Here is a 27,820-nt window from a genome sequence, read left to right as displayed (position 1 = left end):
TACATTTGATGCATACAATCAGTGTTGTTTAATGTAAATGCTACACAGTCATTTCTACAACTCCATGCATGACTTCCTTGTGAACTGCACCAACATATGGCCTGTACTGTCTTCCTACAAACCCCTGGCTCATGGCATAGAAAACCCAGGCTCAAATCCCATGCATTTCGTTTGAATATTGTCTTCTATATATCCTTGTAATTCATGTTGATGTATATTCACGTCTAAATGGCATCAACAGAACATTGAGTGAGGTATGATTGCAATGTGAAGCAAGGACAAGCTGATGTAACCCTTTGGAGCAAAGAGGGTTAATGTCAGCTTGCACTTTGGGTTAATGCCTGAAACAAAATGTCAGCAAACTTCTGAATTATCGTCTGACATGACAATTGGATTATTGAAACTGATTGCAGATAAAGGCCCAGTCACACCTTGACGTTTTAGCCAGCAATGGCAACGTATTAAAATGTATGTATAACGCTGGCTTACGTTGAACTTTTGATGTTTTTTTTTTTTTTTAAGATTCGGACGTATTCATAACGACTTGGTCTAATGCACAACGTATTAGTAACGGACTTTGAACGTTTCGTTGTATTATAGATAACTTATACCAACAAATGCTGAACCTGTTGTCGGCCTTCACAACCTATGCCCAACGATAGTCGAACTTAAGCATAGCGTGCTGCACGCATCGCCGACGATGACGTGGCCTCGGTTATGGAAAGGCTGCCGCACAACGATTCAAATCATAACCGCCGCAGAAATGGAAGTGTCAACATCGCAGTCACCTTGGCGATCTTGCCAGAGTATGCCGACCTCTGAAAAATGCGTCTAAAACGCTGGCGCACGTCGAATACGGTATGGGTAAGTTTGGTATGCGTGAATAGAACGCTATCATACGTCGTATTAAATGGAGTACGTCTTGTCATTTTATCAATGTTGAAAATTTTACGACGTACTTGCCGTATGACACACGTTCCACATGCGATGGGAATAAGTTGTATGCACGATATGCGATCGTTGACACACATCGACACACGTTACTTGAAAGGTGCTCATAAGTCGAAACACGTCAAGGTAATGGTTAGCGTCAGTGTTCCAGACTCCCGGTTTTTTTTTTTCCTTCGGTATGACGGTGTTCAGTGTACAGTGCGGTTATGATTTAAATCGTTGAGCGGCAGCCTATTAATTATATTATAACCGCACTAGAAATCGAAGTGTCAAAATCACCATCATACCGAAGGAAGGAAAAAAATAAAAAAATAATAAAAACAAAACCAGGGAGTCTGGAACACTGACGCTAACCATTACCTTGATGTGTTTCGACTTATGAGCACCTTACAAGTAACGTGTGTCGATGTGTGTCACCGATCGCATAACGTGAGTACAACACGTTACTCATAGGTTAGAAATAAGTTTCGCGTACGCCAAACATTACCTCGACGTGTTTCGACTTATGAGTAACTTACAAGTAACGTGTGTCAACGATCGCATGACGTGCCTACAACTTATGGCCAGCGTTATGCGGAACGTGTGAGTCATACGCTGGCATAAGTCTTAAAATTTCAAGCATGGAAAAGTTGAGGACAACCGAAAAGTACAACGTTTAAAGCCAGCGTACAACGACGTATGGCAGTGTTTTTCAGCGTGCTCTCAATGTAATCAAAACTTACCCATAACGTATTCGACGTGTACAAGCGTTTTAGACAAATTTTCCAAAAATCGGTATAAACTGGCTAAAACGTCAAGGTGTGACTGGGCCTTAATTAATGACCACACATGGAAATTTATAATGAGCAATATTAAAAATAAAAAGCCTCGAATGTCAACTAATACCGCTTTCCTCTGACTATTTTTGAACCCCATTCGTCCTGGAGATTCATCGATTTTCATATTTATAACTATGTCCACAATCTCTCTTGCAAGTATTGTCAGGTCAGGCCAGATCAGATCTGTGACTTGCTCCAGGTATCATGTAAACCTGTACTCACCTGCTCCATGGTCAGGTTGTCGGTGACTAAACAGTCTCCCCCACCAGGTTTTCTGGTGAGGAGGGTGTTTGGATATGGACACCCAGCAGGGTTAAAAACAAAACCTGTCGAAGGGCGGAGGAGCTCCTTGTGAGCCAACGGCCATCCATATCTAGTGCCCAACTGTGTCTGTGGACATCGTCCTGCAGTTGGGTTACTTCTTATTAGGAGGTTGGTGGCAGGATTTGCACTCCGGCCGCCGTAAAACCCTTCATTCCGCAAAACATTCCAGAAGCAAAAAAAAAATCTGAAAACTCACTCCGTAGGAGTACTACCTGTGTAGCTTCCCTTCGCAGGACAGCTCACCGGATGACAGGATAGGGGCAAAGCCTTCGGGACCCCCAATCTTTGATAGGAGGGAAACCACGGGGTAACATTCCCGGGTCAGATTGCAGTCGTGTGTGTCGGGGTGGTGCTCAGGTGTCGTCCACCAGACAGCGGTCTCCTTGGATTAACCTGAGGCAGTCCCTTCGGGTGGTTACCTGGAATGTCCTATTCCTAAGAGAGGATGATCGCCTGTCTGTTATCATCTGAGCTCAAGCGTTTGGACATCCGTATTGCAGCACTCTCTGAGGTTCGCAGACCAGATTGCGGTGAGATCATGGCGGGTGGTTACACCTACTATTGGTCTGGTCGCTCTGATGGTTACCACGCCAAAGGAGTTGCTGTAGCTGACTCCAATGACAATTGAGGTAACACCGGTCAACGAGCGGATGATGAGCCAAAGGATTCGTCACTCCTGGGTGTCATTTCCTTGGTCTCCATATTCTCCGACTGAGGAGAGTGATCTCACCATGAATGACGCATTCTATTCCACACTCGAGTCTGTGGTTGATCATTGCCCCAAACGAGATACACTTCTAGTATTGGGGGATTTCAATGCATCGACTGAAACTGATAGGGATGGTTATGAGACGTGTGTTGGTCCCCATGGGTTGAGAACTGTGAACCAGAATAGTACTAAGTTCCTTGACTTTGCAAGAAGTCATGGACTTAGGGTGGCTGGTTCATGGTTTCAGCACCAACAAGCTCATCGCTGGACTTGGTATTCCAACGCTGGCGGTGTGGCAAAGGAGATTGACCATGTGCTCGTTGATGGTCGCTGGAGGAAGATCCAGAACTGCAGGGTCTAATGGAGTGCACAGTTCCTCAATACTGACCACAGCCTTGTTGTAGCAACTCTTACTTTGCACCTTAAATCCAGGAGAATGGCACCATCCCATCCTCGGCTGGATGTTGGCAAGCTCAAGGAAGAGAGGGTATCTGAGGAGTTTGTAAACAGGCTGAGTGGAAATTTTGGGGGTCTGAGTGCTTTGGAAGATCCTGAAGAGTTGTGGAGTGCCTTCAACACCACCGTCCTTGTTGCCAGAAGATGTCTTGGAACTCACCGGAGGGCGAAGAAGAATTTTGTCTCTGGAGGGACACTGGACACCATTGTCCAGAGTCGCAGGGCCAGGCTGAATGGCAGAGCTGAGCTGTTCAGGGAGCTGAGGCGTAAAACTGTACGTGCACTAAGGGTGGACAAGGACGCATATGTGCGAGGAATCTGTGAGGGGGTAGAGCATCACCTGTAGTCAAGTGATTCTCGTCCTGCTTCCAGGGGAATTTGCGCATTGCGTTCGTCCAAGCCCATCCCTCGCTGAACAGCAGTTAGAGCAGAGGGTGGTAGATTCTTGACAGAGGAGTCCGAAGTGAAGGCCCGCTGGGCCGGATACTTTGAGCGGTTGCACCAGGTTGATCCACCAGCTGATGAGTTGGACGTCAGGGGTGTCCCAAATCCATGTTGCTGACCCTCAAATCAACTGTGATGCACCTTTGTTTGTGGAAACACAGGCTGCGGTGAACCGGTTGAAATGGGGTCAAGCTCCAGGGATCTGTGACATCCATGCTGAACGTCTCAAGGCTGGTGGAAATACTGTACTCGTGTCATTGCATGCAGTTCTGTGCTCTGCCTGGAACACGGGCATCATCCCAACTGACTGGAAGAGGGGCCTTGTTGTCCTTCTCTGGAAAGAGAAGGGTGATCGCCAAGACTGCAACAACTACCGAGGGGTGACGCTGCTCTCAGTGCCGGGCAAAGTCTTTGCTCGGATAATTCTTCATGGGGTTCACCACCATTTGCTTGAGCACCAGCGTTCAGAGCAGTCGGGCTTTACACCAAAGAGGTCAATGATTGACCGTATCCTTGCTCTTCGGGTCCTCACCGAACGCAGCCAAGAGTTTCAGCAGAGGCTGCAAGCAGCCTATGTTGATCTCTGTAAAGCATTTGATTTAGTGAATTAGGATGCCCTCTGGAGGACTCTTTGTCTTTGTGGGGTGCTACCAAAACTGATCGATCTGATGTCTAGACTCTGCTCTGTTACTGAGAGTGCTGTGAGATATGGTGATACCATCCCTGACTTATTTCCAGTTGTTACTGGAGTTCGTCAGTGGTGTGTACTGGCCCCCACACTTTTCAGCGCTTGTATGGACTGTATTCTGGGGAGGATGTCATCGAGATCAAGCTGAAGTGCATCGTTTGGGAATGTCGAGATCTCTGACCTTAATTTCGCAAATGATGCAGCCATCTTTGCGGAGAGTTTAGATATACTTTTGTGGGCCCTCGAGGTGCTGAACGAGTAGTCAGGGCTGCTGGCATTACGGGTTTCCTGGGTCAAAACTAAGATCCAGGCTTTCATTGACATCTTGGATGCTGCTGTCCTGTCTGCCAAGGTAAGCGAACCTCTCCACGACCTCAACATCCTCACCACAAACAGGCACAGTGATATTCATGTCTCTGCTGGCTGTGAGCCAGAGGTCGACAGATGTCTGGGTCGGGCCTGGGGAGTCATGGATTCACTGGATCATGGGGTGTGGTGCTACCGGTACCTGTGCGGGAGGATGAAAGTTCGAGTCTTTGGGTTCTTGGTGCTCCCAGTCTTGCTCTGGGTGTGAGAGTTGGACTCTGACCAGGGATCTGAGATGGAGACTTTATTCCTTTGGTACCAGGTCTCTTCGGAGAATCCTTGGCTATCGCTAGTCGGACTTTGTGTCCAACGAGCGGTTGCTGAGAGAGACTCAAATGAGATTTGTTACCTGCATAGCGTCTGATCTGAGCGTCAGTTGCAGCTGTGTGGACATGTCTCATTTTCCTGACGCTGATCCTGCTCATCAGATTCTCTCGGCAAGAGAGCCTCGTGAGTGGATAGCCCAATGGGCCGACCACGTGCCTCGCGGTTACAGCAGGTTAATCAGCATCTCGAGGAGATGGGAATGGGCCAGGACTCTGCCTAGGGGATGGCCATACAGAGGCCCCTGGAGTACCGGCGGAAAGTGGAAGCAGCGACGTGCTGCTCTGGCACATGCTTCCATACCTGACCTGACCTCACCAACAATGTCTGTACTGGTGTTGTTTTGTCATTCCTTTGCTTAACTCACATGCTATAAGATCTTGCAGAAAGGATTGTATGCCAGTGGTTTGCTACTGTCTGTTCTGCATTTTCTTTTTAAGTAAAACAAAGCTAGTTTTGACATTCCCTCTTCTACATCCACAGGGTGAAGTTGCAAATGAGGTGGAGACTGAGCAGCTCGTTCATGATGCTTCAGTCTCTTCACTTTCACACGGCATGTGCTCTTCATTTGTGCAACACCGTGGGTCTCTGCCTTTGCACTGGTCTCAGGACACTTCAAGCATGATTCCAAAGCCCCCCATCACATGCAAGTCCTATCTTTATTTTTTGGTCATGCTCTGCCATATCAAGATGAAAGTAGACTGAAAGTCTGTTTGCAGCACGTTGACCTCTTATCTCTGTTGTTTCCCCAGTGGACCAGGCAGATCCTTTTGCCTACATCCCTGGCCTGCATTTCAGTCACATGCTTCAAAGATTCGGCTCTCCACTCATTATCCTTAATCTTGTTAAGGTATGCTGCTTAGCATTCCTGAGCAGATTAAATATTGGGTGACAAAAACTGTCAACACAAGGAAAGATAGAAGCTTCTGGAGACTATTTTCAAAGCGGAGAGGAATCCAGAGATTTAATGAAGCAGATATTCAAGTTTTCATCTTGGGATTACGTTACATGCACCTTTGCTTCAACATCACCACCCACACACCAGAAGATCATTGATTCACTTTGTCATTGTCAAGGGCAGTTATTATTTCAATATCTGTGCACATGTACTTAAAGACCTATTATTAGATAGCTTTTGTTAATGCTGACCTGATACAGATTGCATATTGACATAGTGGGATGAATATGAGGAGAATACAGTCTGTTTGTGCAAATAGTGTTCAGATCATTCGACTATTGTAGCCCATCCTCCTCCTTTGTGCTGCTTAATTATTTGTTTTGAAGATCCATTCCCCTAATATCTCAAGTTGCAATAGTTCGTGTTTCCAAAAATTGTATCTTTTGTCACTCTTAAGATATTTAAAAAAAAAAAAAAAATGTTTTGCAGCGTCATGAGTGTCGGCGCCACGAGAGCTTGCTTAGCGGTGAGCTGGGGACAGCGGTTTCATTTTTGAACCAGTTTCTGCCTCCAGAGCATCGGATAGTGGTAATTTCTTGGGACATGGCAAGACACAGCAAAAGGTCAGTAACACTCATTGCAAAAGCTGCTAAAGTGATGAGGCAGGCATTAAAATGCAAGATACTGGACTCCCCCTTCTGCCTCCAGGAAGCAGTGCAATGTTCTCGACAAGTTACATGAAATCGCTGAGCGTGTGGTGAGGAAGACAGGATTCTTTGTGAACCGACCAGACTTGGACCACTCTTGCCTTCATGTCGATGAGAGGTCTTGCACTACACATCCCACCTTCTATCATTTCCTTCCCATAATATACACAAATGTATCTCGAATATTCCAATCGACACATGCGATCCACCCAAGTGAAAATTTCATGCTAACGACGGTATCTAACATACTGCCAGGTGGACAGAGATCGGTGGAGTCATTACTGAAACCAGCCGGTTGCAGGTCAGTTGCTCATGCGGCATCGGCCTTTGTGCTATTTAACTCGATGTAATATCTTATGAGCTTGTGAACTTTGCCAGCTCTTAGGACAGAAAATGTCACTATCTTTAATGAGGCATTCATTTTCTTGGAATTCATAGGAGTGCTTGTAACCAAATGCAACAATTCCTGCAATGCTTTGCCTTTTGAGGAGTGCTGGGTGAGTCACCGATTGTGGTTTGCAGACGGGTGTGGTTCGAACTAACTGCGTTGACTGCTTGGATCGGACAAACACGGCTCAGTTTGTGGTGGGAAAATGTGCATTGGCATACCAATTGTACGCTCTTGGCCTGCTGCATGCACCTACATTTGAACTTGACACCGACGCCGCTCGGTGTGGATCATTTATGCACTTGCTCATTCTGTTATTTGTAATAATAATTTTTTGAATATGTTCACACTATTTTGTTTTGTATGCTGATGGTTTCTATTTATTAATCTTCCTGTGTACATAGTGGTAAAGGATTTACAAACCATTTTGGGATTTTTTGCAGGAATAGATGAAGGGAAGGAAGGGAGTTGTTAAAAAAAAAAAATAGAAATAAGAAAAAAACCATTAAAAATAAAATTTCCAAAAAGTACCCTCGGGGTTTGTAAATACAGATGTCTGATAGTCCGGTGCTTCCGAAGAATATACATATTTATTTTGCAATTTATTGACCTCCGAGGTCCTTCTTTAAGATCGTTGTTATAGAGCTGAAACATTACAATTTCTGAAAAACCTTAAACGGTTCATGCATCCATTCAGCATGTGTTAGGCGACCCTTTATTCTGAACATTATTGTCTTGATGCACTCGTGAACTTATTTTAACTTGAGCAGTCGCCTACTTCGTGTTTTTTGGGGTGGTAAGGAGGTTGAGCATAATGATGAATTGCATATTTTGTATTCATTAGTTAAAACCAAGCTTGTACAATGAAAGGCATTTCAAACATGACAGGCTTTTCATTTCAAAGATTGCTTTCACCATTTCATGCTTCTTGGAGTTTGAGCACTGTTTTTTTTTTATTTTTATTTTTACGTTTTGAGTCCAAATCAAACACTCAATAACCAGAAGATCTTTTTTTCTACTCCCTGTAGACGCTTTTAGGGATTGGGAAGATTGGCTTCTTTATTTTATTTTTTACCTATTTTTATTTCCAATATAATCATACTAAAATACACAATTTGGTGTGTCTGTCTGTGTCTCTTTTTGACCGTGATACATTTGGCCGTAACTTATTCATTCTCAACCAAACTTTGCAAGAGGATTAAGGGTCACACGATGGAGGTTGTATTGACTTCATTTGCCCCTCCTCCCCAAGGGGGTTTTCCACCTCACTGTGTTGAGGTGTATAGATAGCTTATTGTGTAGTTCTTCAAAGAGCACCTCTAATAACAACAGTTATAAGTCATGATAATGTAATAATATTAATGTTATTACTAAACTATTAATACTACAATAATCCACCTCCTTGGGCAAATGCTGTGTTAACATGTAAAATAGGTTATCGTTTCTTGGGGAAAGCCTCCTAGAAGTAAAAAAAAAATAAAAAAAAAATTGCCGTGTCCAGTGGGTTAGCCCCTATCTGGATGGCAGTGGCGTACCTAAGGTATGGTAGGTATGGCACATGCCCTGGGCGCCACTTGAAGGGGGGTGGGGGGGCGGCACTGAGCAGGACTCGGTCTCTGTCAAGAATGGAATATTGAAGTTGAAAGACGTCACAGACGAAATAAACAATTGACTGATTAGAACGCGAGAGATGCTGGGTTAACAGCCAAGAAGGAAATGGAAAGGGCGATGAAGAACACTCGACCATCTTCACAAAGAAATGGACGAAAGGTTCACTCGTTTGCACGACACTGACGCCAAGTTTGGGTTCCTTCTTGATGTCGAGGGACTGTGTTACGGCGCCGACAGTAATGACCTAAAGAAGAAGTGTGAAAATTTGGGCGAATTGTACAGCTCTGATGTTGATGGATAGCAGCTATATGAAGAAATTATGGATTGCAGAATATTGCTATCAAGTCGGGCCAACATGAAAATATCAAAAGCTGAAGAGCTTCTCAAATTTATTGTTCAGTATGGAGATGAAAGCGTCTTTGCCAGCTGTGAGAGATCATTCAGCAAGTTAAAACTAATACTTTTGTATTTGAGAGCCTCCATGGGTCAAAGCAGACTCTGTGATCTTGCTCTGCTGAGTGCAGAAAGAGAATAAACTGAAATAACGGACTTTGAGCACATCATAAGTCAATTTGCATCAGTGAAAGCAAGGAAGGTGCCATTGTAATTTTCATGTTGTGCCATAATTTGTTAATTCAAAGATTAACGATCTTGGGTTGTATTTTTGAGCTGATATTATGGTAAAGTTATCTAAAAGATGGGTGTCAGATGGGGCACAATTTCAGTGCTTGCTATAGGTGCTATTTTCCGTAGATACGCCCCTGCTGGACGAATAGCCAAACAGTTCTCCCTTGGAGGTCGACGGGTGTCCCTCAGAGATTATGGTGCACGCAAAAAATGGCGCTAAAGAAAAGAGGCACACTGGTTGTACTTGACCCACAGCACACACATGGACACAAGCAAATAGAATCAATAATGATTTAATAACCAGAAAAATCAACAGTTGTAATGGGACGAATCAAGACATGAGGTAATCTAAATCTAATTGAGGTGCCTCCACACTCAGACACAAAAACGGAAAAGGGGAAAAGAGTAAATAAAAGAAAAATCCTGCATTTCTCCCGGCATTTAGCTTTGGGTCCAAAAGTAATCTTTTAGGACTTGACGATTGAAGCGCGTCGTCGGCGTGTGGGAAGCTGCACCAAAAATGATGCCAAGCTGCAATCTCGCGGTGGGAAATGCGCAGGAGGCAATTCGGAGACTGCACTCGACGTCAGGGCTCATGAACCATAGTGTAGCTTATTCTCAAGAGCGAATATGCTGACCGTTCCTCTCTTGCACTCGGTCTGTTCACAACGATGAAACGATTTCTGAGACCCCATGATCAGGCCACGAGGCACACTCTTATTCCCTCCTCAGAAACGTATATACATTTCACAGCTCAGCCAAACAGTCAATGGCTAGCATCTTGCTCAGCATGCTGCAAAGTCACACTGCATGAACATGAGAATCGTGCAGCCTTCGTCGTGCCGAGAGGAGAGCAAAGCGAGATCCTCTGTCCTAGCCACATTCTGCTCACCCCCGTTTCTTCTGACTCACATCACCTCTCTTTCGCTCTTCTTCCTCCGACTTGCATCATGCCCATCAATCAGCCTCGGGGGCATGACTTTGCTCGCTGTCACCCTTGGAGGCGGGGCTTCTTGCCTGCTTGGTTATGCAGCTCGGTTATAATGGTTGTTGTGGTTGTAAAAACGTAATTCTTTCTTTGCTGGTTTGTAATACAAAAACATCGGAGGAAAAGTCACGGGGGTAACTACATACTGGGGGAAATTATTCTTGATTCCTATCTAACACCGCACCACCCCCCCCCCCCTTTGGTGACAAGTCACACTTAAGCTCGCAGTTTCCCTACTTGGTTTACATTGAGATGTCTCCTACACTTCTACAGGCCAAGCAACTCTACAATCCTATCTCTCCTATGAAATCCCTTCATAGACCACACAAACATAACAATATAAACCACAAACACAAATTACCTTTAACAGTCACTACTGTTGCTTAGCACTAAACTGTGAAATTTGGAGGAATCCCGACATCCATGAGGCATTCTATGCTTATCGCGTCCACCAGACTAACGGACCTGAGTGTAGATCTACTGTTGTCTCTTTATACCCCAGAGAGGATAATAACATGACCCTTCCTGCCACTCCCGTAGGGAGTGTGTGTATTAATTTACCCAAAACACCAGTACAAGGGTTTCATCTGGATACTGTCTCTTCTCAAACAATGAGGCTGTGGTTAACTTCAACAAACTTTTGTACTTTATAAAGGAGCCGAGAAGAGGGTTTAGATCTCTTTTGGCAATGCAGAGCTGGAAAGGTATACTTGAGAACAGATGATATAAAGCCTGTGACCCCGTAATTTTTTTTCTCTTTCTTTGTGTTTTAAAGTGGTTGCTGTCATTACTTCTTGCAAAGTAATGACATTCTTGGATTATTAGCAAAGTTTGCTCATTTCAACCCACAGGTTGTTGGAAGAGCTGTACGAAGACCATGGAGACACCCTGGCCTTGCAGTATGGAGGGTCTCATTTGGTGCACAGAGTTCGCACTTACCGCAAGATCGCACCATGGACCTCACATTCTCGTGATATTCTTCAAACATTGTCCCGCTACTACAACAATACCTTCTCTGGTACCTTTCTTTTTTGGCTCATTGGATTAGGTTTCTCCATCGTTCTTTCTCACTAAGCTGTCCCTCGTCATTGTTTGCCCCTTTTTTGTGTCTACATGATCGAGGGTCATGGAAGGGAACAAAATGGAAAGGGGGAACACCAACAGCAGAGTAGAAGTGAGAGTGAGATCAAGGGGAGGGAGCGACACATGGGGGTGAACAAGCTGCACAGAAGTTGAATGAAACACACACAATGGATGCAGTTGCAAGCTTTTATGGGATTATTGTTGCATCTTGGGTCATCTTATCCTCCACTGCCCTTAGCTGAGCTATCCCTTTTTACTATTGCTGCAATTGTCAGTGGGATTGCTTCAAACTGACTGGAAAATTTCAAAGAAAAGGTAATGGTATGGTAAATGACTGATGTAAATTTATGATGTCCTCAGATGCAGAAAAGCAGGATGCTATCAACTTGTTCCTGGGTGTTTTCCGGCCATCATCCACTGGGTTGCAACTGTGGGATCTTACCACAGATTATTACCTACATCATCCACCACATCACACATATTCTACACACAGGTAATTACCATGCAGCTTCCTTTGCAACTTGGAAGCAACAACAATGTTGGTGGCAACAAGCGCTTTGCTAAAGCTCTGATGTCCCTTGCTTTGTGTCAGTTTCACATGCTGGTGGTCTCCTCAAGTTCTGAGTTCCCTGCCATTGCCATATGATGAAGGTAAAGACAGGCTGATGTCATGCTTCTTAATACATGGAAACAGCACATTGGGAAGGCTGATGCAGGAGTTTTATGAACCACAGTTTTAAGAAATGTGATTTGTCGATTTATTAACTGATGACTGCACAATGTGATTAGCCAGGTCACGAATCTGGTTCACTTGGTTGTGACCTTGGAGAGCAATTTTATCTTCGTTATTTGTGTTGCAGAGGAGATGGACAAGAAAGCTATAACGAAGATAATTGTCAAAGGAGAGGAACATGGTGAAGACATTGACCTATATTCTGAATTTGTGAAGCCGCATCAACTCACTTCCTTTGACATGGCCTTTCCTTTGGTGATGACCAGCTCCAGCAAGTAAGTTAGAGGGGTTTTAAGTGTGAAAATTGCAAGAATTTGTGATATGGGTGTGATGAATTAAACGGATCTATGAAAGTGAAATTGCAACCATGAGACGCCTTCTGTTCCAGGGACTTCACGCCCAAGACTCCCGGGGTGAATGCCAGCCCATTTGTTGTTCGGAAGTTTGAAGACTCACCAAAGCAAGTTACAATTTCAAGGTAAGCATCCTGATTTTTATGCCTCCAATTGAAGTCGTCATTCATGTGTTTCAGCAGCTTTTTTATTTATTTATTGGTTTTCAATAAAAGCCTTCAATAATCTTCTCAAACAGCTGAACAGATTGAGACAAAACTTTACAGGTGTGATCACCTATTCATGAGAATCAAAAAATTCTCCACGTATGACATCATAAGTCGCATGGTTTGGCACCTATGATTTTTTTTTTTGAATAATAAACCTTAAAAATCTTCTTCTCCAGAACAGCTTGACAGATCGAGCAGAAACTTCACCCACATGTTCCCCAATCCTTGAGTATACCAAGGTGTTCACAAATAATTAATAGGTCACATGGTCTGGCAGCCTTATTGGATTGAACAAAAAATTGAAAAAAAATTCTTTCTCTTTAACCGCTTCATCAATCGATGTGAAACTTCACAATGATGATCTCGTAGTCATGGGAAATGTATTTTTTTTTAATTTAAACCTTATCAGACGCATGATCTGGCAGCCAAAATGATTTAATATTTTGAATCTGGATTCAGCGATTTAAATTCAACTTGGTACACGTATGTATCATGATATAATAATGTGGGCGGAGGCATATCTGTCAACATCAAAGAGTGCCCTAGTTGAATACATCTTCTAAACAATGTAGTAATGCTCTCAGGATCAAGGAAGCAGAAAAGCCTTTGTTCGAATTTTTATGCTTCTGCACTAATGGTAATATTGTCGAAGTGATTGACATGACAGTGGAGACATTTAATGCTTCCTGTTTTGAAATTACATTTAATTAGGATTAAAGATAAAACTGCAATGACTGTGTGACAGCCGTTCCACAGACGAGGCCTGCGTGCATCGCAAGACTGCGGCAAGTGCTCCACCCTGCCCTGCTGAAGAAGGGGACAGCAGCAGTGATGACGAGGGCTCAGGGTCGGAGGGAGAGGATGAGAGCAGCGTTTCACTACGTTGTTCCCCAGCACGTGCACCCGCTATTCACCAAGTACCACCACCAACAATTAAGGTCAGTTGGAGAGTTGTATGCAGTCTCTTCCCCATACATGATCGTTTGGAACCACATTGCAGCTCATTTTATTTGGAAAGCTTCACCAGAAGTCTTTCTGATCTTAAAACAATTAAAAATTCACTTTTTTTTCTCTTCTCTAAAGCCTAATTTTGCTTGACTGGCATCCTGTTTAGGGGCCAGATTTGCCCTCCCGACATCCATATGGTGTGGATCTATCTTTGCCCCTGGACCTTGATGACCAAGTTACGTACACCAGGTACATTTCACTGACCACAACTTGACATCATTATTTCCATTTGTTGTGTTCGTGTAGTTTTCATTTTGATGTTTTTTTTTTTTTTTTTGTTTAACTTTGGCAGCTTAAAACCTTTTCCATTGCTCAATATTGTGTTGAGATATTTAGTTTGTCAAAAGTATTGAAAGGTTATCAATTAAACAATTGGGAATATCTTCCTTTCAGCAAGTTCCTCACTTATTTGTCTTCCTGGAGTTGTAATAGCGAGGTGTTCACATCTTTGGTTATTTTATATTTATATATATAAGTTTGCAGGTTTGTGCGTGTATTTGTTTTTTCTCTCTATGAAAAGTAAGACATAAAGATTAATACATAAATTGAGTTGGACTAACCTGCCAACGAATCACAACAATCAAACTGGGTATTCAAATTTTATCTCTGATCCATCATCATACTTCCTCCTAAGTATCTTCTCCAATCCTGCTCTTTTTCAGTTCTTCAATCTATCATGCGATCCATGATCTCATGTCACATGATCTCATATTTATGGTACTAGTACACCTGCTCCCTACAGGAGTGGCAGGAAGGGCCATGTTATTATCCTCTTTGGGGTATATGGATTATAGTTGATGAAGGCTTGGGTCCTTTAGTCTGTGGGGGATGCAATAAGCATATAATACCTCAAGAATGTCGAGTTTCCTCTCTCTCTCTGTTTTGTGTTGAACAGCAGTAATGACTGTTAAAAAAAAATATATATATATATATATATATATATATATATATATATATATATATATATATATATATATATATATATATATATATATATCGTATATGTTTGTGGTTTATGATATCCTCGAAAGCTTTACTATTAATACTACTAAAGCCAAAACAATACTAATACTACTATTGGTATTAATATTGTTTTGTAATAACATCAATATTATGCGAATATCATAATTTTTACCTTTGTATTAAAAGCGCCTATGGAAAAACACCACGATTAGCTATCTTAACATGGACATACACCTTTACACTGATTTTGCTTAAGGTGGAAAACCCCCTTGGGGAAGGGGGGAAATGAAGTCTCCACAACCTCCAGCGTGTGACCCTTTGTCCTCCTGTCAAGTTTGGTTGAGTTTGCATAAGTAACGGCCGAATGTATCACTGTTAGACAGGCAAACACCAAATTGCATATTTTAGTATGATTACATTGTTAAAATAGAAATATTTCTTAAAATGCTGAAAATTTTGCAAAAACAGTGCCTGGTAGCACCACAATAGACATGCTTTGGCTTTTAGATATGAATCGCAGCTTGGTTTGGTGGATGTCCTGCTTGCAATCTGTGTGGGCAGTTACAAATGAACCTTAAGAAATGTTTATTTAATGCTAAGAATAGAAACAATAAATGTGAAGGGATACAAGGAATTTGTCCATCCATCTAACACTCGTTGCAATAACACCATCGTTGGCAAACGAAGTCTGGTGAACGAGGGGGGCGGGGCCTATTGGGGTCAGGAAAAGTCTCGTTGAGCCATTCGCAGACCTGGAGACCCCAGTGGGCACTTACGATTTCTTCTTGTGGGGCTTTCTTAAGGGCAAGTTTTAGGCAACTTAACCAGCGATCATTGAAGACCCGAAAAAGCGGATTCGAGCAGCTTTTGGAGAAATTACGGTTTGAATGCGACAGACAATGATCTTGGAGTATCGCAAAAAGGATGCACACACTGCTTCAAAATGATGGAAAGTGTGTCAAAATTCATAACTAACCCTTCTGAATTGAATTTTTAAAAATTAACCATAAAAACTTGAAATATGCACCTATATCCTGTAAATATTTTATACCGGGCGTAGTGGCGTGCACCTGTAATCCGGCTACTCGGAAGCTTTGGTTGGAGGATCGCTTGAGGACGGGAGCTCTGCACTGGGCTGTGCTATGAGAGGGTGTAGGGCAGCCCAGAATCATGGCGAAACCCAATCCTTATCCCTGTGTCGTAAGAGGCGACCAGGGTTGCGTCAGGAATGGTATCCGGCGTAAAACCTATGCCAAATCAGTATACGGATCATAACGGATGATCCGCTGTGGCGACCCCCAACGGGAGCAGCCGAAAGACGAACAACAACATCCTCTAAATATTTTGTTTGATTTAATATGTTAACAGAATTACAGGGGTTCAAAACCAGGAACAGATGCATGGCCCATCCTGTTGGATTCCAATTGAATGGAGGTAGTTTTAACAAAAATACGAACCAAGTTTACAATTCGTTTCAAAAAAAAAAAAAAATCCAAACAAAAGCTAAAATCCCTTTTTATTTTTTTTACTTTGTAAAACAGTCAGCATTGCGCTTTTCCACAGGCATCAGGAGATCACTGGCCACAGGTTTTAATGAAGAACTTTGTAATGACAGCATAACACAAGTTATGAATTGGGACAATGTGGTTACTGTGATGTCAAAGATATTTATACCAGAATGACTTAACTCTTTCTCAAGATTGGACTGGTCTGTTAATGATTTTTATTTTTATCTTCGAGTTGAATTTGGCAAAGCAAACTTTTTTGTTGTGCCATTAAATAAATAAATAATGACGTTTGTGTGAAAGTGCTTTTTTTTTAAAGTATGCCTGTATTCAGACGATAGGTTGTTAATGCCTTGATCCATGTTTCTTTGCTCCTTCTGCATGTTCTTCTATTGCCTCTGTAATTTTCTTTTTTGCGGATAACATTGGGGAAATCGATTTGTAATAGCAGCTGTGTTGAGAGGTGTTTCAAAATACAGAAGTAGGAAAGAATGCTCAACTTAGATGCAACTTTGCAGGGCATGTTTCCTCGATCTCCAACCTCTGTCCTTTTAACAGATACAGTGTGCTTGGCAGACAGAAGGCCAGGATGGAACAGCAAGACGTACTGGGTAATTTGAAACCTGATTTTGTTCTGTAAGTTGCACAGTAATTGTTGTACTACAACTGCCAGAAATAACATGCAGTCATTTTTGTATGACATTGTAATGCTTGTATTAAAAGTGTTTTTTTTTTTTCTGAAATGTTGGCTTTGATGGAAAATAAAATGTTTTGCTTCAATGTTGTTGTTTTTTTGTGTTTGTTTTTCTTCTCCAGATATCCTGTGTCCAACTTCTCCCAAGACAGTGTGTTTGAGGCACAGTGTCTGTTTGTGCCGTCGTTATCGAACAGCATCTACCAGGCCCATGTGGAAGCTGCCATGGGAAACCTGCAGCCTCTGAGCTCTGCCGATCTGTTTTCATTTCGTCAACACACAGAGCAATTATGCCCTTGAAAGCTAGACTGTTTCCTAGCTGTAGTGATAGTTCTTACCTGGACACCTCCTATGATACCCTAAAAACCAAGCAAAAGCATCGATTTAAACTTTTGTCACTGATTATGTAAACAGCACTTCAGGTATGCATATTATTTTGGTGTTTCATTTGTTTGTCTAATTTTGGCAATAAATAATAAAATAACACAACTGCCAGAGCAGGTTTGGATCATTACTTGAAGAGTAGTTGTGGAACCACTTTTTCAAAACTTACTTTGTTTACAATGCATGCACTGCAAGTATTTGGTTCATTGTTAGTTTTTTGGAGCTCCCACATTAGTAACCACTGCTGGGGAGGGAGGTTAATTGTCCAAGACTTGTTTTTCAACCTTGGTGTGCCTCTGACATTCTTTCAAATTCTGATGTGTTTGCACGTGTTTCGCAGACTGCAGGCCACAGGTGGAGTCGTATTTTAACTGCCGGTGTCTTATTTCCTGTCAACAATTTGAAATCCTCATTAACTGTGTCGTGAATACGCATCCATTCCCAATTGGTGCTCCCTGCTGGTCATTACCCTTGCAGTAAGTGCATGTGTGACACTTTGGGTCACAGTCACCATTCTAGTGAAGAGGTTCTATTGGAGATGCAATCTGCATGAGTGGGCTTTTACAAGTGCTGACAGATATGTTTTCTTTTCTTTTCTTTTGAAACTTATTTACCCCCTTATGGACTGATGCTCCTAATTCACACTTATTTCTCCAAGTTGCTGTTGAATCCAAAATTCTCAACTTCAGCCTCTCCCACAAAGAAGCAGCGGCACTGTAAGGTGTTTATTACCCCTCTTGTCTTGTGCCCTCTGTTCTTTCTCTCCAACCCTCTCTATTCCCTCCAGTGTGCACAATCTCATCTAGCCACCCCAACCATGTGAACTTCTAAAATCGAGATTGACTGCTCACCTCAAATTTTTTTTGTTGTTGCTCTTTTCTGCTTGTGAAACTGCCTTCCTGATTCAGTTCAATCTCATCCCTCCCTCTTCATTTTTGCAGTTCACCACTGCCTCAAGTCAGCTTCCATCACTACCTGTGATGTTGACTCCACATTTGACTTAACCTCTTCAAGTCACAAGTGTTGCCTTCTTCCCTTCGTCACCTAAATTTTCCATAAGCCTGGACAAAGAACAATATGTAGAACCTCAATCACATCTACGACAAAGGCTTCAGAAAATGTCAGTGTACTTTAATATGAATTACAAGGACGTTAGTGGTCATTAACAAATCTACTCTCTGCCATTAAAAAAACGAACATGTAGAATTATTAATGCAGTTGTTGGACTAGTCCAGCATTCATTCCAAGTGCCTTTTTGGCACAAGGGATACACAGAACACCTTACTGCAAGCTTCCACATAAACTAATTTCTTCATCCAATAATCGTTTAACATGTGCAACTCGTACACTTTTAGGTATTTAGAAGTGACAAGGCTGTCTGAGGTGCGCATACCCTGTATTGAGATTGTTACTTCCTTATTATGAAAACATTAGCTACAATGCAGCATAAAGTGATGAAGTCACAAATGGACATGTAATTATTCAACATTTATCTCTGTCAGATTATTTCCCTTGATCTTTAAAAAAAAATAAAGGACAAACTTTGAGAGTTGTGAAAATACAGCATGGTCGTCGTCAGCAGCTGCATTCAATCTGATGTACCATACTCTGTCAGAGTTTCTTGGCCAGGGGTTAAATTGGGTGATTTGCCATCCCTCTCCTTGCAGTTGTTAGGGCAGGAATTTGGAAGTTGTTCATGGTGCGGCGATAGCTTACCTACTCTTTGCAAAGGACGATGTGGGATCTTTAGCATCCACAAACTAATGCCAGCAGATGGAATGTCCAGTTTAATGTCCATCCGAGAGAGTCAAGCATTACAATGTCATTGTACACATCGATGAATCACCCTACCTTGTGCATACATCTAGGCCATCCTATTAGCCCTGAGCTCTGCATATTGGATTATGAATTTGGACTGCTGGTTGCACGATTGGAAAGGTGTGGCTATATCGATTAGGATTCAGGTATGATCTTTGTGGTGCTTTTGCAAATTGGATCACCTGCACATTCGGACAGAAATTTGGCCAAGGCACCAAAACAATGGATTACTCCATAAACAACATGGTGGGATCATTAACAATGCATGATCTGCTGGCAGACGTGTAATCAGTGTAACATCCATCTGAGGACTGCGTCCTTGTTGCAACATCGTGCCTACAAAACACCAGGATGACAGTTTAGTCTGGCCTGGAATCTATCTTGACTTGGCTTCAAGGTGAGTTCATTACATCTGAGCTATTCTGCCAGTCTATACTTAGAATAACCATCTCAAGTGAGTATCAACAATATTTTGATCAATGTTTTAATTTTATAACGATAGTACATTCATACAACATTCCTTGGGGGGGGGGGGGAGGTCGTTTTTAAAGCCATTGTGGCTAAAGAAAAGTCTACTTTGAATGGATCTCGGATGAAATATATTTGGGTTAGTATTCATTATTTCTTCTGCTGCCGAAGGTGGATGGAGGTGATGTTTTCACCTCTGTCTTTGTTTGCTACTTGCAGAATTGAAAATTTGCAAGTATATTCATTTATCTGGTCTGTTATTTTTATTAGTCGTTTGTCTTTGTTTCTTTGTATGTCAATCGCCAGCAAGTCGTTTTTTTTTTTACCCCGATCTTCATGAAACGTAACCACCTGGCAGAGGTAGTCACCAGCAAGAAGCCTGTTTTTAAGGTCACAGATCGTCAATTTTCATCCAATTCACTTGATATATGTATACACAGTACTATGGGAAAAGCCCGTTAAAATGATGGGCGCACAAAACACACCACAGAGGATTACCATATACACAACGTTGTGAAGTATGTCACATGAATTATTTGCAATATTTAATATAGTCCAAGAAATGAAACTTCCTGGGGATGATTAGCGATGAGGGGAGCAATTTGTGAACTACCTAGTTTACATTGTACAAAGTTGCACTCGCTTTACCTCAACAGATACCATCTTCAAAATAACAACAAACAAGCTCAAATGAGCTAAGATCCTCGTCCTCTTAATGATGACGTCATAAAAACGAATATGATGTCATTGTGATGTATCAGGTTTGCGATAAATTACACAGGTCTGCGACCAGAAAATTGTTTCATATTTATTGGGTGAATTTGATCAATTTTTACCTGCTGATTTCAACCAGAGTTGGTGTCAAAGCCACCCAATGCTCGCCTGTTTATACATTTATCGTTTTTAAAAGATGTCTAATAATATTTTTTATAATATAAAGCATTGCAGTGAAGTCTGATCCAAATAATTCTAAAGCAATATATGTATTTTTAGGTCATCTCCACCGAGATGACCTAATAAGGCCGGACCAAATGTCCGTCCGTACGTCCGTCAACAATTTTTCTTTCCGATCTTGATGAAACTTAGTATGTGGGTAGAGGTCGATGAGTTGCACAATGATATAACTTTTGTCCGGGTTCAAGGTCAGGGACGAGGTCACGTAAGTTATAAAAATCGCCATTTTCAAAACCTATCTAGTCTGCCATTCTTCAAGATATTCGGCAACTGTTTATTGATTATGATAGTAAAAAATATTATCTTGTATCTAACCAGACAGATTTTTGAATTTCCGTCCCGTTTGGCCGCCACGTAACCTGGAAGATGGGCAAAAACACCTCCCGATACAAAGAAAACTTTTTACTTCCGATCTTGATGAAATTTAGTATGTGGGTAGAGGTCGTTGAGTGATACCCAACGACATATTTTTTCCCGGATTCGAGGTCAGGGTCAAGGTCACGAGGTCACGAAAGTTGTGAAAGTCGCCATTTTCAAAACCTATCTGGTCTGTCATTTCAGGAGATATCTGGCAACGGTTCATAGATTATGATCGTAAAAAACATTATAGAGATGACCGTCACCCCCACACGGTAATTTTTGTATATTGTAATCAGTAAAAAATAGTGGTAGATAAAAACAAAGGAAAAAATATAAGGGTATGTTCTTTTGAACATATGAGTTCCCTTGGACCATGAAGCTTTCGTTCTTGTTAAAGGCCGTAATGGGAACACAGAAATAAGGGTATGTTTAGCAGCGTCATCATGGTTGGCGTCTCGCAATATTATATATTAACGCGATTAAAAATACCGTTTTTTTCCTCGCATCTTCATGTCTGTCAAAAAACCAGTGTCAAGGTGCACAACTACAGCTCATAACCTATCCATTTAGGTGTTTTTCCCCCCCCCCTGCTTTCCCGTTTTCATGCCACTGTCCACACAAAATTCATCAACCAATCATGATTGGTTCAACTCATCATCACGTGTTCAACTCATCATGATAATATTGAAATAAATATTGACTCATGTTTACCATTTAAAGATAAATCATCATCATCATCATCCTCATCATCATTAAAATGTTTTATATATATATATATATATATATATATATATATATATATATATATATATATATGTATACACACATCATCAGTTCCAGTTATTGAATACAACCCCCTCTTTCATCATCAAAAGTTCCACAGTTTATGCATCATCATTCCAGTTATAAAATGCATCACAACTTAATTACTATGACATTGTGACATGGCAGTTCGCACAATAGTTTTAAGAGAAAGTACATTTAACTCTCGTGCTAAGCAGGCAACACATCAGTTTACCAAATCTGATGTGACAAAAAGCACAACCTCCTTCACAGTTTCACAGATGAACATAATAAACATAATAAGTTCCAATTATAGAAACATGCACCCCTCTTCATCAAAAATTCCACAGATCATCATTATTCATTAAGTTCAGTAATACAACCCCATAGAGGTTTATGGTCTGAGAAGTACGACTCAAACACCCCCCATTCACTTCTTGAATTTGGAATATCGCTGTAAACATGGTCGATCAATGATCCATAATCTGTAGTTGGTAAACTGATTTTTTTTTTTTTATCACAAGAATCCAAAATATCAAGAATTGGATTATTCTTCCTTTTCAGCAAATCCACATTTAAATCTCCAAGAAGGATTATTTTCGTTGGTTTCCGATGATTAATCCTAGATGTTATATCTTGTAGAACTGTTTGCAGCCTTTCCATAGTTGTGCTGGGAGATGCATACAGTGCAACAACAACCAGCATTGTCATGTCGAAAATGTTGTGCAGAACCATGATGGTGAATTCAATCCCTGGTTGTAGTTGGACATTCTGAATGTGTTTACTTAACAATAGAGAACGTGAATAGACTGCAGTACCATAGACTGAACGTCTGTTATCCACTGTGAGAGTCGAGGGATACATGTACAAATAGAATCCTGGAATTCAATAAGCTTCTATTTCATCTGAAGGTGATATGTTTGCTCCTACAAACATCAGGAGATCTGCAGCAGTATAAAACTGACAAGACTTAATGTCACTGATATGCTTATGTTGAGACGTGACATTGTGGAATACCACATTGAAAGTGTTTTCAGATGTTGAAGACGTATCAGGTAATGGTAGAGCCAGTTCCAATTTCTTTTCACCTTGTAACCTTGTCATTTCTGCAGTGACCTTTCGGCTGACACAAATTGATGTTTCTTTGAAGTTGCTGATGAAGAGTTTGTCTAAAAATTTGATTCTACTCAGGGCTACATATTGTACATGTGGGAATCCACGTCCCTGGAAACTTATAACAGCCAAATCCATTTTCTCCTTGGCAACGATGAGCAGTTTTGGCAGATGCAGGTCTTAAAGGAAATTGGCATCTCAGAACTTCAGCCATTTTGTATCTGCCAACTTTGAATTGCCTTTTTACTTGCTAAATTGGAATCCATGATTGGTCTACATTCTTTTGGTAAAGGTGTTTGCTGTTGCTTTTCAAGTTTTGAGCAATGGTTTTATAATCAAACTTGACCCAAACTTGCATCGGTTTTAATGTTCTTGCATCTACCCAAACAGACATGACAATGCATGAAGCACCATTTGCTCGTCCATCCTCTACATCCACATTTGTTGATAATTCAACACGCAACCCGACAGCTGTTTGCAAGGTTTTCAGCAATCCCATGGTTTTGGTGCAGTCATTTGGAATACTGGCTTTAATTTTCAACTTTACATCTTCTGACACATCTCCAAGCACTGTATCAAATGCATTTATAGAGATCTGTGCTGAAATTGGTGCCTGAAGGAAAACGTTGTTGTTATGCATGTCCACAAGTTCATTTTTCAGGAAAATATGGGGAGTGAATAATGGATATGCTAAATCTTTGTTGTTTTCCACTGTCCCTGTTTTGAGAATGTCAATGTCCTTGGAGGTATGTGTCCCAGTTCTTAATCTGTTCAGTAACAATGCATATTGTTGGTCATCTTTCTGCCACATGATTTCTGTCAGCTCGTATACATAGAAGTATTCTTTCCACAGATTTACAGCCAATGGTCCATAGCAATGTGTGAGATCATCAAATACCCATCCATCAAAGACTGGTTTAAGCTGATATAAATCACCAACAGCAATGACAGACAACCCTCCAAATGGTAGCGATGTTTCCATTATCTGTTGAAGTCTCTTGTGAATGAAATTGAACTGAACATTTGGTTTCCAACCATTGAAATTTCGTCAATTATCAAAACTCTCACTGCACTAAATTTACACCTGAGGCTATTGAGTTTGTTGGATGTCAGAGCCTTGTCTGAAAATCCTTGAGAGGCAGGAATATGGAACAAGCTGTGTAAAGTATATCCATGTACAAGAAATGCTGCCTTCCCTGTTGGGGCTCCAAGCAACACTTTCACTTCATCTGGATTTTCCCCTTTCTCTTTGTTAAAATATCTAATCAGCATCTGATATACTGCAGTGACTACAGCAATCTTCCCTACTCCAGCACCTCCAGTCAAAAATATGTGGAAAGGCTCCAGATCAGTTTTGACACATTTTATCACATGGTAAAAGAAATCCTTCTGTTTTTAGGTCATCTCTATCATCTCAGTATAGATGACCTAATAACCCCAGTCTCGAAGTCTGTCTGTCCGTCCGTCCGTAGGTCCGTCCGTCCACAATAAAACCGAGTGGAGACAAATAACCAATAGTGGAATGGATAGAGGTCGATGAGACATGCACAACGATATAACTTTCAAGGTTGACAGCCTCGTGACCTTGACCTCGACCTTGGACAAAGTTGCGAAAATCGTCAATTTCAAATCGTATCTCCTCCCTCAATTATCAAGAGAGATCAAATGTTATTAGTGATTCAGATACTATGGACTATTATCTAGAACAACACGAGCCATTTTTTTGAAATTTGCTCTTGTTCCGATTTTATAGCCCTTCAAACTTCGTTCTGATTCCCCATATGGGCCGTTCATAAAGTACGTACATACAAAAATAAAAGTATTAAAAAATTAAGAACCGGAACTCTCTGAGACAAATATTACATTTGAAGCTTTTGACAGATTTAACTAAAACAATGGAACACAAGTTTATATGCCCACTTACTTTCATTTATTACATTAACATTGTTTTGATGTCAATTTGTACTTTTATTTTTATAAATGACATGTGCTGTGATATTAAAATAAAAAGGTAAATTACACCGCTAGGGACTGCATTGGCATGGCTTACAAACATCGGTTCATAAGGAACTGCTGGCTTTGCAAGCGATTAGCGATGTATGAGGGGGTGGGTGGGTGGTCACGAGCCTGCATACAGAGGGGGGTGGGTGGTTTTGAAATCCGGAAGTAGAGCGTACGTACTTTATGAACTGCCCCTATTCCAGTATGGCACAGAGTTTCTTTCGACCTCTGGCAGAGATCACCGGCACTCCCTCTCGGGGGTGTTTTTTTTGTTGAGTGATCTAACCAATTCTCGGTATTCATCATCTTTCATCATGTTGCATATGACATCCAATGTATCAACATTTCCTGTAATGCCAAGGTTGTGTGCCAAATCTGAATGATCTCGATCTGCTTCATTCACAGGTGCAAAGGAAGGATAAAGATCTGAAGGTTTAGTGCCAGTTTCCTCATCTTCTCTTTCCGTACACTGTGCATTTGGTGCCACTTTATCCCATTGATCTTCCAGATCAGATTCTTCTAAAACCTCAATATCTTTCATAGCTTTATCTAAACTTGCTGATGAGTGGTTGTATTCCTGCATTTTCATTTCGAAGTCTGTGGTAGTTTCTAGTAGGTGTTGATATTTCTCCTGGTATGTCGTATAGCCACCCATTAATTCAGATTCTTCTCTCCATGGATGAAACAACAACAATGCCTCTCTACAATGATTCTCCTTGTCCTTTTCATATGTATAACCTACATATCGAAGCGCAACTTGAGTGGATCTTCTCTTTAATACACAGCCACCATCATGTTGATATTGTTGATTTTCTTCTGAGTTCTCGTCAACTGATAGCTGTTCATCTACATCTTTATCACTGTCACCACCAACACAATGTACAACCTTTGTATTCGATGTTTTTGATGGAATTCGTCTGTACCATGAAACATTGGCTGCAATCATCAAGAATGATTGGTCTCGCTGAATCATCAATCTCGCTGCTCGCTTGGTCTCGCTGCAATCATCAAGAAGACATCATCAAGAATGCTTGGTCTCGCTGAATAATGATCCAATACACTTTAGAAGTTCACATCATCGGAGTCATCTGGCAGAGTCTTAAGGATCATGAAATTCTTGATCATGATAGTCCTTTCATCTGGTGGAGAAGTGTTAACAAATATGACATCTCTTGACGCTTTATGATGTGGTATTTGTAAAGTCAAGTGCACAGCCTCTTGAGCGGATATTTTGACATTTGTCAAAAACTTGTGTCCAATCATGCGAACTTGCTGTTTTAAATCTGGATTTCTTTTCCTGGCTTCCTGACAGGCATGATATAGCGGGTTACTCATTCCTCTTTGTGATTTTGCAATATAAGACACAATATACATAGCACATGCATATGCGTCCAGAATGAATTGCAGGTCCATGTTTGCCCTCCAAGATTTCAAAAGAGTTGTATTGTAATTGTTGATTGTGTCTCATCCATATCTCTCTTCAAAAATACCTTCTTCCTGTTAATTGATGAACAGATGGCACTCAGATATTCCTCTTCACTGACATTAAGGTAACTAAGAAAATCCTCATATGTTTTAATGGTTGTGCATTCATTTAGTTCCTTTTGTACACGCTTCCACAACTCCTTGTACCACTTCCGATCATCATTTGGAGTGTCTGGTGGAAGAGGCTCAAGAATCTTGGTTGCTGGTAAAGGAGATAGTGGAAAGCCAAATCTGCATTCACATTTATTTTTATTTTTACAAGTTCGCAAGTGGGCAAGTATCTGTCGACTGATCAGCTCATCAATGTTGTTGTTCTTGGAACATGTAACATGTTTATCAATAAAACTGATGACATCCTCCATTTTGTGTGTGTCTATATATGGAGAGTCCTGTGTCCATATCAACATGTGGATGTGTGGTGATCCCCTCATCTGAAATTCTACTTTATAGAAGTAATCAGTAACATGTCCAACTGGATTGTGTTCACTTTTAAGTAATTTGGAAATGAGTTTTTGAACTTGAAAGTCAAAATGCCTGGCACGGGTCACAGGGTCTTTCTGTACAAGATCTTTCTTCTTTTGCCAAGTGTATGCTGCAATTTCCTCCTTGCTATACACTTTGTGATCAACAGCTTTTCCCAAAATATGAAGAAGATGTTCCCATTTGGTCTCTGCTGAGGAATAGGACGTAAACCATGTTGGGATTTCGAGCTGTCGAATTAGAGCAAATTGGTCTTTCTTCACCTTTTTCCAATATGGAGGCGATCCTCGGAGGTCTTTAAAGACCTTGTAGCCTTCATCTCTATGAATGAGATAATCAACATTCTCTTGAGACTTCAACTCTCCAGCTGTTATAGGTTGTTTTCCTTTAGTTTTCCTCAAGCACAAATTTGCTTTATCGAGGATATGTTTTATCTGTAACTTCTTCACCTTATAGAACAGATTTGGTATATGGGAAGCAACTCTTCTATCCTTCCTCCTTAACTCTGATTTACACATGTCACTGTATGATACTTTGACGTCTCTGTCTTTGTTGTCAGTCCTTGCTTTTCCACAGTACAATGTAGGAAAAGATAGCTCCTCTGAGTTTTTATCCAGAAATATACTCAGTGGTTTCCCCCCTTCACCAAATGCCAGTGATATGATCTGTCTTGTATCCTCCATAATGTTCTGCATCATGGTATCCATATTTCCTACAAGTATATTGTGTTCATTCGTCTCGTCCCAATTATCTTTATCTTTTTCTTTGTCATTGGATTGTTGTGGTTGTTCTGTACCTGTATTTGGTTCTTCGACATCTCCTGTGTAGTCTGTAGATACCCAGTCCTTGTTTACTTGAATGCCCTCGTCTCTATATAGCTTTCTGTTTTCAACTAACCAGTGAACTGCAGCAACAACTCTGTTTGGTCTTATGTTTTGGAACTGGAAGTGATGCTTGTATGAAAGCCTTCGTTTCAGTTTTAGTGGTATGGTAGCTGTGTCATCTGGCTTTTGTGGAAGTATACTGACAGTAGTGTTGACATTTATTGGGACATTTACAACATTCCCATGCAAACTTATTTGTCCTCTTGGCAGCTCATGTAATTGCATGAAAGGTATATGGGGAGC

General features: G+C 41.3%; 1 protein-coding gene across 11 annotated transcripts in view; it reads left to right on the top strand.

The window, feature by feature from the left end:
- Positions 1–26,572, top strand: part of FIG4 (FIG4 phosphoinositide 5-phosphatase) — a 90,195-nt gene extending 63,623 nt beyond the window's left edge. For 6 of the 11 annotated variants that reach the window (XM_085873864.1, XM_085873859.1, XM_085873863.1 and 3 more), the window contains 18 exons: positions 5,564–5,726; positions 5,833–5,930; positions 6,468–6,601; positions 6,687–6,803; positions 6,941–6,986; positions 7,208–7,356; positions 11,151–11,317; positions 11,743–11,875; positions 11,975–12,033; positions 12,243–12,390; positions 12,504–12,593; positions 13,423–13,615; positions 13,792–13,874; positions 16,712–16,789; positions 16,970–17,707; positions 17,890–17,952; positions 18,173–19,446; positions 22,727–26,572. In XM_085873864.1, coding sequence (XP_085729990.1) covers positions 5,564–5,726; positions 5,833–5,930; positions 6,468–6,601; positions 6,687–6,803; positions 6,941–6,986; positions 7,208–7,356; positions 11,151–11,317; positions 11,743–11,875; positions 11,975–12,033; positions 12,243–12,390; positions 12,504–12,593; positions 13,423–13,615; positions 13,792–13,874; positions 16,712–16,789; positions 16,970–17,147 — 1,836 coding nt within the window. In that variant the 3' untranslated portion in view covers positions 17,148–17,707; positions 17,890–17,952; positions 18,173–19,446; positions 22,727–26,572. The remainder of the gene's footprint in view (positions 1–5,563; positions 5,727–5,832; positions 5,931–6,467; positions 6,602–6,686; positions 6,804–6,940; positions 6,987–7,207; positions 7,357–11,150; positions 11,318–11,742; positions 11,876–11,974; positions 12,034–12,242; positions 12,391–12,503; positions 12,594–13,422; positions 13,616–13,791; positions 13,875–16,711; positions 16,790–16,969; positions 17,708–17,889; positions 17,953–18,172; positions 19,447–22,726) is intronic. The other 5 variants (XM_085873857.1, XM_085873865.1, XM_085873858.1 and 2 more) reach the window with 5 other exon arrangements.
- Positions 26,573–27,820: the final 1,248 nt, after the last annotated feature.

Source organism: Eptatretus burgeri, chromosome 3 (assembly GCF_056783735.1).
Source record: "Eptatretus burgeri isolate ZD-2024b chromosome 3, Ebu_testis_v1, whole genome shotgun sequence".
Lineage (NCBI taxonomy): Eukaryota > Metazoa > Chordata > Myxini > Myxiniformes > Myxinidae > Eptatretus > Eptatretus burgeri.
The sequence above is the reverse complement of the archived record's forward strand: the minus strand, read 5'-3'. Positions and strand labels throughout refer to the sequence as shown.